Here is a 16,812-nt window from a genome sequence, read left to right as displayed (position 1 = left end):
TTTAGCCTTCCATTCTCTACTCCAAAAGAAAAAATGTGGCTGAAAGTCACAAGGATGGGATTTCACAATAGGATGAAATCTCAAAGGAAAATGGATTTCCATTGCCACACTAAGAAAATAGCAAAGACTAAATATATTTAGTTAAGAATTGGTCTGATTTGGCCAGTCATGTTGAAAAAAAAAAGAAATAAACACTTGTGATTTTATAAATGTAATTCCATGACAGTGTCAGTTTTGATGTTTGAGAGGTGTGAAAACACACACCAAAAATATTTCTCAAATCTTAGTAGAAAATGCTGAGTCAAATTGTGTATATGTACCAGTATTTCAACGTTTGTTTTTCAAATTCAAGTCTTCAAATTAGTCTTCATCTCTCCTCTCATTGGTCATTCCAGTTTTTCCCCATTGCTGTGGGCTTGGTCCAATGGTTCATATGTTGGAAATTTGTTTGCAGCTGTGATGAGGCTAAGAGATGCATGAGCTTTGAGATGTGATGGAAGAAGTGAATAAACCATGAGTACCCCAACTTCAGATTGAATTGGTGTGGTTCTTGGCTGGCCAATTCTTTCCTGAAGGAATGAGCTGTAAAGCCAGCTCTGCTCTTGGTCTATGTTTCTCCTGCACACACCCATCTCATTCTCCCCTCCTCCTTCAGTCACAGTACAGTTAGATGGTGGCACCATGCACAAAGTTTGAACTTTGTGCACATAAAAGCTAAGAACCTAATAAACCTCCATTTTTAAAAATCAATCAATTAGCACAGGATATTCAGACATACTAACACAAAATCTAATCAGACAACTACCAAAAACCTAAAATTTATATCACTCCAGGATATTTTAAAATTTATAGATTGTTGCTATAATTTCAATAGAAGAGTTTGTCTAGTAAACAAATGATACACAAAGTGAACCAATAGCCCAGATTTGAATGATCAGTCATGGACTTTAAATTAATTTAATGCTCACATGTTAAAGGAGACAGATGATAAGATGAAAGATTTCACCAGATAACTGGAATAGATGCAGAATCAAATGAAAATTCTGAAACAAAGAAATGAAATAACTAAAAAACTTAACATATATATCTATTAACAAAGTGTGAAACAGGAAAAAGCTGAGAAATATTAGTTAGATAATAGTTATGTCACTAACAAACGTCCTGGTGGAGTCTGGGAAGCCAAACAGATATAAATTACACTAAAATCTGAAGGGTGTGTGAGACAGAATGCAAAGCTTTAGCATACATGGAATGCCGTATCCACTCTGGAAGGAAAGCCAATGAATCACTCAAGGGTTGTGTGAAGGAATGACTATCAAGAACATTCCAGCTGACGAAAGATTGAAATCATAAGTCACACCCACACTGCTCTTTCACACAAACCGAGTTTGGTTCCCAGCACCTATATCAGACAGCTCACAACTACTAGGAATTCCAATTCCAGAGAAAATAATACCCTCTTTGGCCTCCAGAAGCACCTGTACTTGTGTGTGCAAACACACACACACACACACACACACACACACACACACACAACACATGCATACACTTAAAATACAAAAATAAAATATTCAAAGGAATATTTTCTTATTAAAATAATGAAGAAAAGAGAAGGAAAGAAAAATTATCCCTAAGCCCGTCACAGCTGAGAAACGACAAAGAAAGTCACAAGTAAGACCAAAAGGGAAGATACATTCTCTTCAAAGGGACAGTCTTAGCTCCGACAGCAGACTCTTACTCAGAGTCATATAAGACAGAAGACAACAGAATAGTATGAATAACATATTTAAAAACAAAGTTACCAGGAAGAGCAAACGTATTTTAAAAGTAAAGCAATGCAGATGTTCCTATGACATCAGTGCCTGAGAACATTTAAGAGCAGCAATCTACTAAGAAGGACTAAGAAACAGCAGCTTAAAAATATCCCAAGAGAAAACGTGGAAATGCAGGAAAAGTGAAAAATCTAAAGTTGAGGACAATCCGAAGGAATGTTGGTGATATAAATTAGTGGCGATACTATTTTCAAGAGGTTCAAATATGCATAGAGTTACAGTAAATGACAGTGGCCCTCGTGGAGTTCTACAGACCACACAGTTCACTGCTTACCGGAGTTGGGTGTTTCCAGTCCTAGCGTTAGCTGGGATGTAAAAACTGGCTAGAGGATACTAGTCTTAATAAACCACAGATGTAAGAGTTTTTTCCCCTAGAGATGTGTAATGAACCTTCTGTTGCTGTCCTAATCCTGTGAGAAAAACAATTTAAGGAAAGCCAATTTTATCTTGGCTCAGGATTTCAGAGGGTTCTGTATACTAGGATAGGAGGGTGTAGAAAACAGAAGCAGCTCACACTGTGGGTGCCCAAAAGCACAGAAAATGGACTGGTGTTGTACTAGGTTCTCTGTTCATGTCCTTTCCCATCATCTAAGCCCCCAGTCTATGGAATGATTCTCTCCACACTCAGGACAGTTCTTCCCCAGTGCCTTAATCATCCCTGGATACGGTCTCACAGACACACTAAGAGGTATACACTACTAATGTCTTTGGTGCTTTCCAACCCGTTAAATTGGCCTTCAAGATTAACCACCACAGGGCATTACTAAAAGAACAGTGAGACTTTACCAAATCAGTATATTAACAGAAGGAAAAGAAAATATTTCAAAATTACTAGTTCAAATAAGAAAGAAAGTGGGTAGGAAGAGAACTACATTAATTGGGGGAAATCAAATTAAAAGAAAATAATGGAGCAGGGACTGAAGGAAGGGCAAGCCAGCCTAAATATAGCTGTCTCCTGCGAGGCTCTGACAGCACCTGACTAACACAGATGTAGAGGCTCACAGCCATCCATCGAACTGAGCACAGGGTCCCCAGTGAAGGAGTTGGAGAAAGGACCAATGGAGCTGAGGGATTTGCAGCCCCTTAGGACGAACAACAATATGAACTAACTAGTACCCTCAGAGCTCCCAGGGTCTCAACCACCAACCAAAGACTGCACGTGGAGGGGTCTGATTGTTCAGGCAGCATGTGTATAGTAGGGGATTGCAAATTCAATCATCAATAGGAGGAGAGGAGCTCTGCCCTGTGAAGGTTCTGTGCCCCAGTGTAGGGGAATGCCAGGGCCAGAAAGAGGGAGAGGGCGGGGTGGCAGGCATGGGGAAGTGGGAGGCAACAGGGGTTTGTTTTGGTTGTTTTTGTTTCTTTGTTTTTTGGAGGGGAAACTGGGAATGGAGAAATTTACATGTAGATAAAGAAAATATCTAAAAGAAAAAAAAAAAGAAAAGAAAAGAATGTAGTAAACATCAAAGAGGGTAGCATGTGTTTTTCTCATTAACCTCATGGAAGTAGTTGAGGAGACCAGGCAAGCCAAGTTTTCTAAATGATCTAAATTAAAAGGTTGGCTGCTATCACTTCATGAAACAAAGAAAATGATTTGATTATAAAGTTTTGGACACTATGTCATATCTCCTTTTATCCTTTTGGATTTCTCAGCCTTAGTTTGCACTTTTCCCATCTCCCTTCCCGACACAGACATGTATATGTACACATGGCCCTCCAGACAGAGTCGCAGAAAGCTCCTCCCCACTGTACCAAAGACAACAGATGTGATGGGTCAAAGTATAGACATTGTTTTTTCTCACAGTTTAGGAGGCTCAGAAGTTGATGTTTAAGACACTGGCCAGACTCCGACTCTGATGAAGGCCTTCTTCCAAGTTTACAGACAGCTGCCTTCTTGCTGTCTTTCTACCTATTAGAGAAGATATAGATACAGGAGCTTTAAATGACCACCTAAAGCCTTCTGGTCTTAATCTCTGGGTTCCCACTGAGGGTTAGAAAGTCAATGTAAGCCTGTAACATGAATATGAGGATAGGATACATAACAGGTTATGTAACCAGATAGCAATTATACCGTTAATTATGTGTGAGATTTTATAAAGTGTTTGCTTTTTTTTTAACTGCTTAATTTTGCTATAGAAAAAATGCCCTTTGAGTATTACTATATATTTCAGTTGCTTTGAAAAGCACAACTTTTGTTCCTCGTGACTTTTAAGGTAACCATGATATAGGGAGACATCTTAGTCAACGTGTGGAACAATCTTTCAAAAGAGCATAGCTTGTGTCCCTTAAGACCAGTTTAAGTTAGCAACTTACTGGAGCAAATCTTTGTAAGCACACTAAGGATTAGGCATCAAATAGTCAAGGGTAAAATAATGTTGTGTTCTCCATGTGTTATATAATTAATATTGGTTAAAATTTATTTATACCTTTAATTTTATAATAATGAAAGTGCATAATCAAAAACTCTGTGCTATACAGAAGGCAAACATATGCTCTCACAAACAGTCACAAACAAGTACACTTTGAATAGAGACATGAAGGGGGGACTTTTCCCGAGAAATGTGACATTTATGTCAACTGAAATTCAGAATTAGGGTAACGTTCTTATATGTTACCTAGACAGAAATACACCTGAAAAGGATAGGGGCACTTTAAATAATTAAATAGGGTTTCAAGGCAATCCCTAGTACATATTACAAGCCAAGATAAGGGGTATGGATTATTCTTTTAATGGGGAAACTATGCCAGACTTATATCTTTGAAAGTTCTTTTCAAATAGCTGGAAAATTGATGGAGAAGAAGCAATCAGGGTGGCCAGATAAAACTTGCAAATACCCTCCCCATGCAGGAGAGAAAGGGTGACTGGCGTGGCTGAATGACGCTCTGAAGGAAAAGAAGAATAAATAATTCAAGATAAATCCTGGAGGATATTAGCCACGATGAAGTTATACAAAATATTGCACTTATATTTTAATTCATATTTTACCAAACATGCTAAAGTTTCCTAAAAGTTTGCCAACCAATCTGAAAAAAAAAATCCCTCATGCACAGCACTAGTAGGGCTATAATGGATGGACAAAAAGTCTTAAAGAAAAAAAAAGACTGTCTCATTTATCACCCCTTTCTCCTCTACCAACACCAATTTGGATAGGTTTTATTACATTGTACTTTTGTATTGGTTTGTTTATGAAAGCTGTTATTTTTTTTATTTTATTTATTTATTATTTATTTTTCTTAGATATTTTCTTTATTTACGTCATATGATATCGCCTTTCCCAGTTTCCCCTCCAAATAAAAAATAAAAAAATAAAAATAAATAAAAAACAAAACCAAAAAACAAGCCCTGTTCCCTCCGCCCTCCCCCGAAGGCTGCTAATCTTTTCCTGTCAGCTATGTTACAGATATTTCCCTCAGATTGTTTATTTTTTTGAGAATCTTCTGCCAGTAACAGTGGCTTATACACTTTTTGATTTATACACAAAAGAACACATATTTTTCTTTATGTAGCATAAAGAACTAACTTTAGAAAACCTTGTCTCTGTCCACGGCCTTATATAAATGTATAAAAATGCAATTCCAGTGCTTTTTATGCTTACTTCCATGTCAATTGCATAGGGTTTGAGTTTGTCTTGGTTTTGAATGTCCTCTGGTTCTCCCTTTCACTTTAACCAGTTTCTCTCCCTAGCTCTGTATATACAATGCTCTCCTGGATATTATCGGTGATGTGCAGAAGACTCAAGCTTATCTCAATGTTCCCTATTCAAAGAACCCCTCCACCTTGCTTATTCCTGGGTAATACTCATTCTTCTCAGGCTCCTTAATCTTCTGACTCATGAAGCTGTGGTTTCACTTCCTGCCCCTCCCCAAAGCACCTTGTCCCTTGCAATCATCAAAGGGCATCAGTTTCCATCCGCAAAATGTGTCCTGAATCAGACTCGCCTTTTCCCCCTCGTTATTACTGTTGCAAGCTTAATTTCAGCTGACACTATCTCTGGTATGAAATATTTATTACAAATTTATTTCTAACCTGTGCGATGAACCAAATACAGTTATTATTGTTTGATAAATTTTTTCACCCTATCCTTTTATTTTTCAAATCAAGATTCAAACGTTGTGCATTCACTATCATTTAGTGGATAGAGGCTGTACTGTGCAGGGCTAGGTTCAAATGTCTGTGCCTTGATTCACTTCTGTATTAAAACCACCTACTTTTGCCAAGCAAAACTATAACCTCTGTCTTTCAGCACTAAAACCAATAATATCAAAGCACACTTCATGCTCTTGGAATTTACATTTTAGTCGTTGTGCCTTGTTTGGAACTGTGGATCCAGCACTTTCAGATCAGTCCTCTTTGACAGTCCACTTAGCTTTCTAAGCCTTTGTTGCCTTCTTGGGTTTGAGCTGGGGTGATACAACACAAGACAGGTAAGTTCTTGAAAGGGACAGAAATTAGATGATTAGTTCCATAAATCAAATATTAACTCCTTTTCTCTCTTCCTTTTTTTTTTTTAACCTATGTATTTTTTTCTTTCCCAGGGGCCTCATCTTCCCCATTTCTACTCTTGATATTGGGACTAATTTGTGTTTTATTTAGCCCAGGCTACCTTCCTAAATTTACTATAAAGCACAAACTACACATTATATATATATATTGCTTTTATTTCTTCACTGTGCATACATGTCAAATCTGTATCCTTATTTTAAAGTAAAGTAGAATTGAAAATACTAACAGATTATATAAGATTCTGTGAGTAAAATAAGTATAGTAATTAATGTAAAAGTAGGTAGACTTACTCTTTTAGTCATGTAAGCAATCTCAATCTTTATATTTTCTTCCCTAAATTTTTAGGAGTTTAAAATACGAGGCATTTCTCTCACTTCCTCTCAGCATCCACTGGAAAAGGGGATGCTGTAATTACCCAGGACCTGTGGCATCTCAGAAGCACTCCTTCACTACAGGAAAACCCTTGCTCCTCTACCCTAGGGCTTGCCTTCTCAGGTAGAAAGCAGATCGCTACTCAGATGCCACAGCTCTTTAAAGCAGTGCAGGCCTGGAACACCAAAGGCTCTTTAGAGGTATTCCAAAATTGTCCAACCTAGAACAGAAATCTATACCCAAGCATCTTCATCGGAACCTGTTCATCCATTTCTTCAATCCATTCATAAGCATGAACATCAGTACTTTATTTTTCCATATTCAATAGACTCAAGTGTGAAATTTTCCTTTTGTTCCCTGGCCTTTATAATATTCAAAAGTATCTATATTTTTCTTCTATAACATTCCTAGTGGCACAGCCTCCTGAACTATGCTAAATAGAAGCAATCTTTCAATTAATCCTAGTACAGATGCCAGCACTGTCAACATCCCTCCACAACTTACAACTATATAAACACTCTCTGCTTCTACACTAACCAAGTACCAAATATAAAGAACTACTATGTGCATTTTTTCTTCTTCAAGCATTTTAGGGTTGTCATTCATCCTAAATGCTCTCTTTCCCCTACATGGCTGGCTTATATTACAGCTGTTTCCTTTAGGACACAACCAGTCATTAACACTCCAAGGCCTTACTTGAGGATTGCCAACATTACAGGCACATCACATACAACCCTAAGTAAAATAATATCTATGCTTGATATTGAGAATGGTGTCCTGTGACTAATTACCATTGAAATTAATCAAAATTGATACACCAACCAAATGTCCTCAAGGTCCAGAGCCAAGGCAGAGGATAAAGCCTATAATTACTCAGTTCCATAATCATTCTAATGAAATTTCTCACAGTCTAGTGTATGTGAACAAGAATATTTTATGATAAAATTATTGCTATACCACTGAATATATAAACATTTGTTACCAGATATGTTATAAACATATCATATAATACATAAATATTGTATACATTCTTAGAAAGTGCTGGCTTCCTCAATTAGAATTTTGAATATTTGTTTTTTTCTCCAAATGGATTCCATTCAGTTGAGTTAAATGTAAAAGTTATAGACATATTGAAAACTCCATTTAAAAATCTCAGCAGAGCCTTAAATGTCCCAGATTATATTATCTTTGTTTATATTATAACCGAAGATCGATGCTTATGTTACTATAAAAAGAAAATGAATACTACATAGAAAAAATACTAAATAAAAATTACTAAATACTAAAATGAAAAAGATGTACAAAGTTAAGAAATTTGAGGTGTCTTTATTTATAATTAACGTTTTAAAAAATGCTTCGAGAAAATCAAGAAATATATTTTACATAGAAAGTGTGTAGTATTGTACTAATGAAACAAAAATCACATAAAAATGTACACTGGGGAGTTCATTCCATACATGTGTTTACTGTCTTTTTTGAAGGCTAGAGATATTTCATCAATTAAAATGTACTTCAAGATTGAATAATTTATTAAAAACTTAAGAATACATACAAGAGTTAAAAATTTTGGAGTTTTGAAATTCCCCTTTAACAAGAAATAGAAATAGGAAATAATAACAATAGCAATTACAATGTTTACAAAGGGTTTTATATTTTCAATATTCCTATGACTCTGCTTGAAGCTCATAAAATTAAAATGATATAGTCACAATTTGTTTCTTGACTATTTTATATGCAGTAATTTTTAATGAAGCAACTAAATTAGGCATAACTTACTGCAGCTTTAATGTAGTTATGATGAATATATTTTACTTGATTAAAAATGATAAAAACCAGGGAGCCTTAAATATTATCTTAAGAGATTAACTACTGTGTCAATTAAAAATCTAGGAGAAAGGTATTTATGAGGAATAGCGCTCCTGAATAGTAACTTCCTTTGTTCATTTCATTTAATTAATGACTCAATCAACTTTTACTTTTCCACAAAATGTTCCTAAATTACACATTGGTTTACAAGTGGAACTGCCCACAGCAGAAAACTCTTTTGATTGAACACTGACAGGAGGTTCAGTTCCAATAAGTAGTACAGTTCTTATTGGAGAGGCAACTAGTTGACGATGGTCAGTGTACAGAGGACTGAAGAACCCCAAATTCTACAACATATTATATGTTACCAAAAGCAGCATGAATAAATATTGGCAAAAAAAAAAGTCAAGTTATTTGGGTACGGAGAATGTTGAGGAGACCCGCTTTTCGAATGGCCTTGACACAGAGTCCAGCCTCTGTGCTTTCAAAATGATAAAGCAAACTTTTTCACTTCCTGTCTTACGATGATCAATTAACCAAAATTTTCAAGCAGTCCCTAACTACACGGAAGGAAATCGATGTCATGCATCCATATTGTGTGTTTGTTTCATCTACAAAGAATGAAACTGTGCCAAAAAAAAAAAAAAAAAACGTTTTGATACCTGAGCTTCATTTTATTTTGTTTTTCAGAACACAATTGTCATAGGTGGCAAATTTCTTATAAAGAATGAAGTAACATGGCCTTTGTTTTAGTACCAAGCAGAGACACTTAGTACTAAATAAGTGTCTCTGGAGAGTTGCTAGCCAAGTGTCTTGTTCTTAAAGCCTTCCTCAACTGAACAGAACCACACAGTATTACCTTCTAGTCTAGGCTCTTTGCCAAGTGTCCTGACGCTAAAGTGACAAAAAAAAAAAAAAAAAAAAAAAAAAAAAAAAAAAAAAGCCAAAATGAGCCTATCCTTAAGTCCTGCAACTAGGGTCAGAGGGTTTCCAAATGCTAAAGAAAGCAATGTCCTTGACAAAGGAACCTGGGACCGCAGAGAAAAGAAGAGGAGAGAAGTAGAAAAGGGAGAAAGAGGAGGGGAGGAAGGGAGGACCTGAGGCTCATTCAGCATTAGTTAAAGTTAGAGTGAAGAGTGGGGAGCATATGAACAGTCTTTAAAAGAAGCTGCACAGAACTAGAGGGCTGTGGTTTTGTAGTCTACATCTAAAACAGAAGCGTCCTGAGAAGGTAAACACCCTGCCAGAGGAGCGGGAGTTACGGAAAAGGGACTCTTCAAAGCGCTGCTGTAAATAACAAAACTCTTTCAGGACTCTCGCAGTGAGAGGGAAAGAGAGTGCAGCCCAGCGGTTCGCCTAGACTCTTCCCTCCAAAGAACCGACTGGCCAGTGTCCCTTTCTAACTACTGGGGTCAGAAGTGAACGTCACTCTCAGATCTGCCTCCCTCTCCCTGGCGCGCTAAGCTCGGCCCAGATCGGACCTCAGATAGGACCTTCTCTAATTCCCAGTCTGGGTCCGCACATCCTGGGACGCCAGAGTGCCTAGCCCCGCCCCCTGTCCCCAAGAGCGTCCCCTCCCCCGCCTTCCCAGCCTTTCCACGAGCTGCGGAACGCTCATTGGCCATGGTGCTGACAGGAGGCGGGGCCAGGAAGTCCGGCCAAACCCGCCCTCGCGTATAAGCCTCTCCTGCGCTCGCTCTCTCCACCTCTCTCCTCTTTCTCTCTCGCTCCCTTCCTCTCTGCAACTGAACAGTGAAAATTCACATTGTGGATCCGCTAACAGGCACAGATGTCATGTGAAAACGCACATGCTCTGCCATCCATGCCGCCTTTCTTTCTTTTCTGTTTCCTTTTTTTCCCCCTTGATAATTCTCCCTCTTCTTTGTAACTAACAAAACCACCACCAACTCCTCCTCCTGCCGCTGCCCTTCTCCTCCTCCTCAGTCTAAGTGATCACAAAAGAAATCTCCGAGCCCGAGGCGGTGGCATTTTTTTTTTTTAAGCAAGCACATTGGAGAGAAAGAAAAAAGAAACAAACAAACAAACAAAAGCAAAACAAAACCCAGGCACCAGCCAGCTAAGACATTTTTTTTCCACCCTGCCTGAAAACAAACAAACAGCCATCAGAAACAGTCATCAGCAACAGCATCAAAACTGTTAGCATAGCGGCGGCGGCCACCGTCACCCTGTGGCCACGACATCTGCCTAAAGGGATGCTTCTCTCAGCGGAGCAGCTCTTCGCCGACCGCCTTCTTCCCTCGTGCTGAGCGGGATTTTTGGGTTCTCTGGGGTTCGGGCTGGGAGCTTCATGACTACGCGGAGCAGGACAGCGGCCACATCATGCGAGGTAAGCGAGCCCGCTGGCACCCAGAGTAGGACAACTCTAGCTAGACCGGGAGCTTTGGGGGAGGGGAGAGCTCTCGGCCCAAGGGAAGAGAGATTGGCTACGCAAGGCTCCCCGAGTTCGGTTCGCAGGTGGGACTGCAAATGGCCTGGGCTTGGAAAGTTGTGGAAAGGTGTGGAAGGCTCGGGGATTTCGGCAGGACGCGGAAGGGCGCTTTTTGGAAACGGGGACAGTGCGAAGTCTCCCAGTTCTGGATTTGCTCTGAATCTTTTCTGCGCGTCGCTCTCCGGTGCGCCACAGGACACCGGATAGAGAGCAGGAAGCCGGGTGACTTTGGGTAGAGGCAGCTGGAAGCTCGTGTCCCGCCGTGGTCGCTAGTCAGAGGTGAACTCCCTGGTGTAAGTGGGGATCACACTGGCCCAGGCTGCCAGATGCAGGAGCATCCCAGTCTATAAGCGCGTCTCTTCCCAGAAAGAGTAAACACGGTATGCTCCCGCGAACGGGAAGCAGATGCTTATCCCTGGACCTTCCTTGGTTTCTCTGTTCCCCGTTCCGCTTCACTCTGGTTAGGCCCACTCCACACCCCCCAAAAAAAAAGTTGGTAGGAGAAAGTTCTGGAGAGTGAAGGCCGTACTACTCACATCGGAGAAAGCAGGGGCTCAAGCTCTTTTGTGAGATAAAGGACCAAAATGGGAGCTAATGTTAGGTGCACCTTCTGGACAGGACCACTACTGTCAATGGTGTGATCTCAGGGAAAAGTGGCTCGCAGGGAAGACAGACCTGAGGCTCCTACTCTGACTCCAAGACTCGGAGCTACCTGAGCAGCTGGCCAGAGGGCTTGAGGAGTCCATTTGTAAATTTTTTTCTGTGGTACAAGTTTCTTGCTCTGAGTCACAGATCTTTCTCACTTTACAGTAGGACACAATTTCCTTCTTTTCTTAAAGAGGCCACGGGGTGCCCTCCTGACTTGGACCTCTGCATATGTCTGGACACCCAGCCCCTACATCCAAGCTTCTCTTCTTTGATGTATTGCGTTCCTCTGGTGGCTTTGCTCAAGTCCCTCTAGAACAAAAATAAGTGACAGTCAACTCCGGACCTTCTTGCATCTTGGACGGAAGTGCTTTTGAGCAGGACACATTTAGAACTGGGCCCCAAAATACCAATCTCCATCCACCTGGCTGGCAGCTCCGGTGCACTGTCCCTACTCCCCTTAGAGAGGCGTGGGTATGACCCTCACCCTGGCCATTCTTGAGTAGCCCTAGGCCTGACTTGACCTTGAAAGCATACAGATGCTGGGGCCATCAATGTGAGCCCTGGTCTGTGTAGGACAAGGCAGGACAAAAAGGGGTGGAGAGGAGCTGTTCATTACCCATGGGGATGGGGGAATAGGACTCTAGATAAAGGACAAAGGTGTCTTGGTGAGTGTATTGATTGACCAGCACACTTGTGCACAGTGACAACAGCTGATTGTCCCAGTCACGGGATAGTCACATGCTCCACTATCCAGATTCTTTCCAGAAACCGTATAATACAGAAGCCGGCGGGCAGGGCGCCTTTTCTTGGTGAGAAGTTAGATTGTTGTTTCTCTTTCTGACTCACCTCGCGATCTCACACACTTTCCTTTCGGTTTCCTGCACTTCCATCAGAAGCGGCCAGTTAAGCAGTTTGACTTTTTCTTCCTCCCCACCTCCCAGCAATACCCCTCCCATGACTAAGTTCAAGCTATCTAAGGGTCAGAAGCCACGTGTGCCACAGCAGTTGGTCCCCTGCACTAAAGGATGGAGCAGAGCTGCTTAAGCTCTTAAGCTATAGAGTGTCAAGCAGAGCGCAGCTTCCCCCGTGCTTCACCTTGATCGCGCTGCTCCTGTGGCTTCACGGCCAGGCTCCCTTTAGAGACACCTGGCTGCCACCAGCTTGAAGGATTTAACGAAAGGGCTAGTGCCCTGTTTCTAAGTTAGATATTCAGTGTGAACCCACACCTTTGTCTCAAAGAACCTCAGACTCACCAGACTGCCCAGGACAGTTCACCAGCTCTAACCCAAGATGACTCTCCTGAAGCGCCTGGAGGAAACTACTGGTAGAGATAAAGTCATTGGTCTCTAGCCCTTTGCCTCTCCTCTCCCATTCGCATTCTCTGCAGTCAAAGAATTATCCTATCCCAACCTCAGCGGCTGGCTGTTCCTTATTGATGAAATAAGAAGTCCCTTCAAGGTTTAGTGGCCAGTATGCCCACTAGGAAGGGGTATAGAGTGCGAGAAGAGTTGGGCTATCCGGAAGTCATCTAATAGTTGAACTTGAACTTCAATAAGAGGTGGGGTGGGGGGACGGAGCATCAAGTCATCTTTCCCTTTGTGCGGGGGGTTGGGGGGTCTGTTAAGCTGAGCATATTGAAACAGATTCTGCTGGGGGAGGAGCTGCCATTAAACTTGGCTTTGCCCTTTGCCTGTAAGCATGTCATCTACTCCATACACCATACCCTGCCCTGCCTCGCACTGACTCCATTTCCAAGTGATCCTGTCAGAACTTTGGCTCCAAGGTTTGCTTCTGGCAATGGCAACTGTCCTGAGTCAGGTCAACTTGCCAGACACAAACTGTGTCTAGGATTGAGCAGTCTCCCTGTGGGCCAATCCAACAACCTACCCCCAGGACTATATGGCACCCAATAATGCCTCTGCTTGGGGTATTTGAGAAACTATTTGTGGGGATGCTCAAGGGTAACATGGATGTTAAGAGGCTCTGATACTTGAATTCATTACTCTGTCCTGAAGCTGAATCTTCCTAAAAAGGACCCAAGTTTCAGCCAGAGCCCCCTCTCCACTAAAGTGAAGGAGGCTGCAGCTTGGTGGCCCACAAAACTTTGCTTCCTTTGTCCGGTATGTGAGGTTATGTGTGCATGTGTGTGTGTGTGTGTGTGTGTGTGTGTGTGTGTGTGTGTGTGTGTTTGGGGGGTGGGAGAGGTCCTACGAGTTTTAGGGATGCTTTTTCTCTTGCTTCCTAAAAGGAAACTGCTGGAAAGGGAAGAAGTAGGTAAGAAAGGAATAAGCCAGCCTGCTATGGTTTTTCAAGGCTCCCTGTTGAGTAGTCTGTCTTGTTTATTACAAAGAAAACATTAAATGGTGGCTTTTCTCTTCAGTGTCTGCATAAAATCCCACTTTCCCAAGCAGAAGCCCTGTTGCCTTTGTAATCAATAGGTGACTACAGCTTGGGAGGATTTAACTCTGCTTTTATTCTTACTGTAAACAAGGAGGGATCTTGGCTTTCTAAAAAACTCTGGATTCTATTATTTACAAATAGTAAATTTCTGTTGCCTACTAAACTTAAAAAAAAAAAAAAATCAACTTGCTGTCTGAGATATAGCCACCCTTGAAAGTAAAGAGATCTGAATATCCTTGGATTTTTTTTCTTAAATAAAGTTATTGCTCTAAATTTTCTCTGCAAGTTCCAATTAAATTATTTAAGTCAAATACTTCTAACCAATAATCCACCTTATACACACACACACACACACACACACACACACACACACACACACAAATGAAAGCTTGCTGAAGGGATGTCTCTGCCAGCACTCTGTTATTTTCTGCCCACTCACAAATCACCAATGAACTGTCTTTCTAACAAGAAAATTCATTCAATAGCTTAAAGAAAAATCTTAAAGCTGTGTCTCAAGTATTGTGGAAAAATATATAGCCAAAAAAACCCAAAATATTCCCCTAAATGGCTATTAGAACCTCCACTCATCTTGCTCTTCCTCCTCCCTCGACAGCCATGGTGAATTGTTAACTCTTAGGAAACAGAAGTATTAGACATCTTGCAGCTGAAGGTTAGGCATGGGTCCACTGTAGCTTTTATATTAAAAAAAAAAAAAACAAAACAAAACAGTAAATGTAATGATGGAAATTTTGAGTATCAGGCTTCATAAACAAGCATCAAAAAATTATAACTCCTTTGTCTGTGTCCACCTAGAACTTGTAAATCCATACTTTCCATAAATAACAATAACTTCTGTTCATCAGAGAACATTTAAGGTGGTCTATTCTATCACTGTCAAAGTAGTTTTATGTTATAGTTTAACATAAATTACTCATCATGTTATACTCTTAACCAAATATAAATATTAATGTTAATATTTATTCATCTTGGTATTGTGTCAAAAGTCGTTATTAAAAGCCTCAAAAACTACCCATAATTGTATTTATATAGATTGTACTTTAAATATAAGTGTTTCCAATTGATACAACATAATTTTAGAATAAAAAGGTATTGAAGCACAAAGAAATTATAGAAAAAGTAGAATTGGTCTTCGTTGCATCTAAGGCTTTTTAAAATACTTGTTTTTCTAAAGGTAACAAGACAGTATTTAATACAGGTGATTTTTCAGCATAAAATGACAAATAAGTGTTTTAAGACTTGACTTCTCATTTTATAAGGCTGTGTTCACCATTTAGGAAGAGAAAATGGCCTGTAGAGCTTTTACGCTTTTTCCTACAGTGGTTCTTATAAATGCAAGTGTGACTCACAGCACAATGATTAATTTACTTACACTAACAAGTATCTCTAATTTAAGGTGAACATTGCAGCTTTGATAAATAAATAGTTTTAAATTGTTCTAGTAAGCAATCCAGTTTCAAAACTGTATACATGAAGCTGCTGAGATTCTGAAATTTCATAAAGTATAGGTTTAAATTATGCGTGGTGACATCAGTGTCACTGTGCATTGGCAAAATCTGTGACTTACAGTTAAGTGTGTCAAAAAATAAAATAATAGCATCCAATTGAAGACAGATTAAAGGTACATGAGTATAAACACTGAGTATAAGAGTGACTGAAATAATATGAATTAATATTTCATTCTAGGAGTATAAAGATAGATCCTTAATGTTGCTCCATCTCCGTTTATTCTACAAATACAAAAAGTAATCACTCTTAATTATATTGGCATTAAGTTGGCTGATGTTAATAAAATATTATTTTGTGGTAAAATATGTAGATACTAGATAAGATAAGGTTGATACTAAAGAAGAAATTGTACTTAAAATTAAATATGTCTCCCTTTTTTTTTTCCTGGATTTAGTTCTACTCTCTACCCATTCTTATCTAATGGGTAAAAATTAAGCCGACTAATGAAATAAGTCTTTAATGATGTAATGAATTATGGTCTTTGATAAAATGAGCACTCTATGTAAAAAGTATTATTCCTGTAATTTCGCAATCATCTTCCAATTACAGCTTCCTACAAATATTTAATATGACTTTGAATAGAATCTCTGACTTAACAGAATCCCGAGCAGATAATAGCAGTCTTCGGAGGCGTCTGTTGATGCACACTGATACGCAATATGTATATGCATGTGCCTATAACCACCCACTCAGACAAAAAGAATGAATATTTGAGAGCGAAAATCATTTTTATCTTTGCTTTCACAATCTAGACTTCAAACTCAAACATATTTACAGAAACAGAACGACTTCCCAAAGCATTCAGAAAGGAGATATGAATACATGTGGCACTTGAGCCGCATAAAAAGGAACTGCTAATAGCATCTATTTATAAATAATCTACACAAAACTCCATTATACTACCTAATGATAATTAGAGGGAAAGGGAATCAAAGAACTGAGGATTGCCAAATAAATAAAATATTCCCTCTCAAATTAAACAACAAATTCATAGATAACAAGGCTCCTGCCATGAATTTGAAGGATGTCTCTTTTGTAACATAAGACAAAGGGAGCACAGAGGAATAAATATTGATTGAACTAATCATCTGATGAATAGAAATGAGATTTACCAGTGCACCAATATAATAGACTATGTTAACTAGTTCTTTCATGGCGCATATGCTGCCCTTTCAACCCCTGGCCTCTTCCATTCAGATCTTAATGAGGGAAACCACAGGTGTTATAACGGTATTTATGGTGAATCTGGCTAAATATAATAACATGTGGTTAAG

The 16,812-nt window shown here is 39.5% G+C and overlaps 1 protein-coding gene across 1 annotated transcript in view; it reads left to right on the top strand.

The window, feature by feature from the left end:
- The first annotated feature begins 10,184 nt into the window (after positions 1-10,184).
- The window catches only part of Rorb (RAR related orphan receptor B), a 184,243-nt gene continuing 177,615 nt past the window's right edge, over positions 10,185-16,812 (top strand). Inside the window, exon 1 of the mRNA XM_031389894.1 lies at positions 10,185-10,861. Within this exon, the coding sequence (XP_031245754.1) occupies positions 10,855-10,861 (7 nt within the window). The 5' untranslated portion in view covers positions 10,185-10,854. The remainder of the gene's footprint in view (positions 10,862-16,812) is intronic.

This window comes from Mastomys coucha, unplaced genomic scaffold (assembly GCF_008632895.1).
Source record: "Mastomys coucha isolate ucsf_1 unplaced genomic scaffold, UCSF_Mcou_1 pScaffold21, whole genome shotgun sequence".
NCBI classification, from domain to species: domain Eukaryota; kingdom Metazoa; phylum Chordata; class Mammalia; order Rodentia; family Muridae; genus Mastomys; species Mastomys coucha.
The sequence above is the reverse complement of the archived record's forward strand: the minus strand, read 5'-3'. Positions and strand labels throughout refer to the sequence as shown.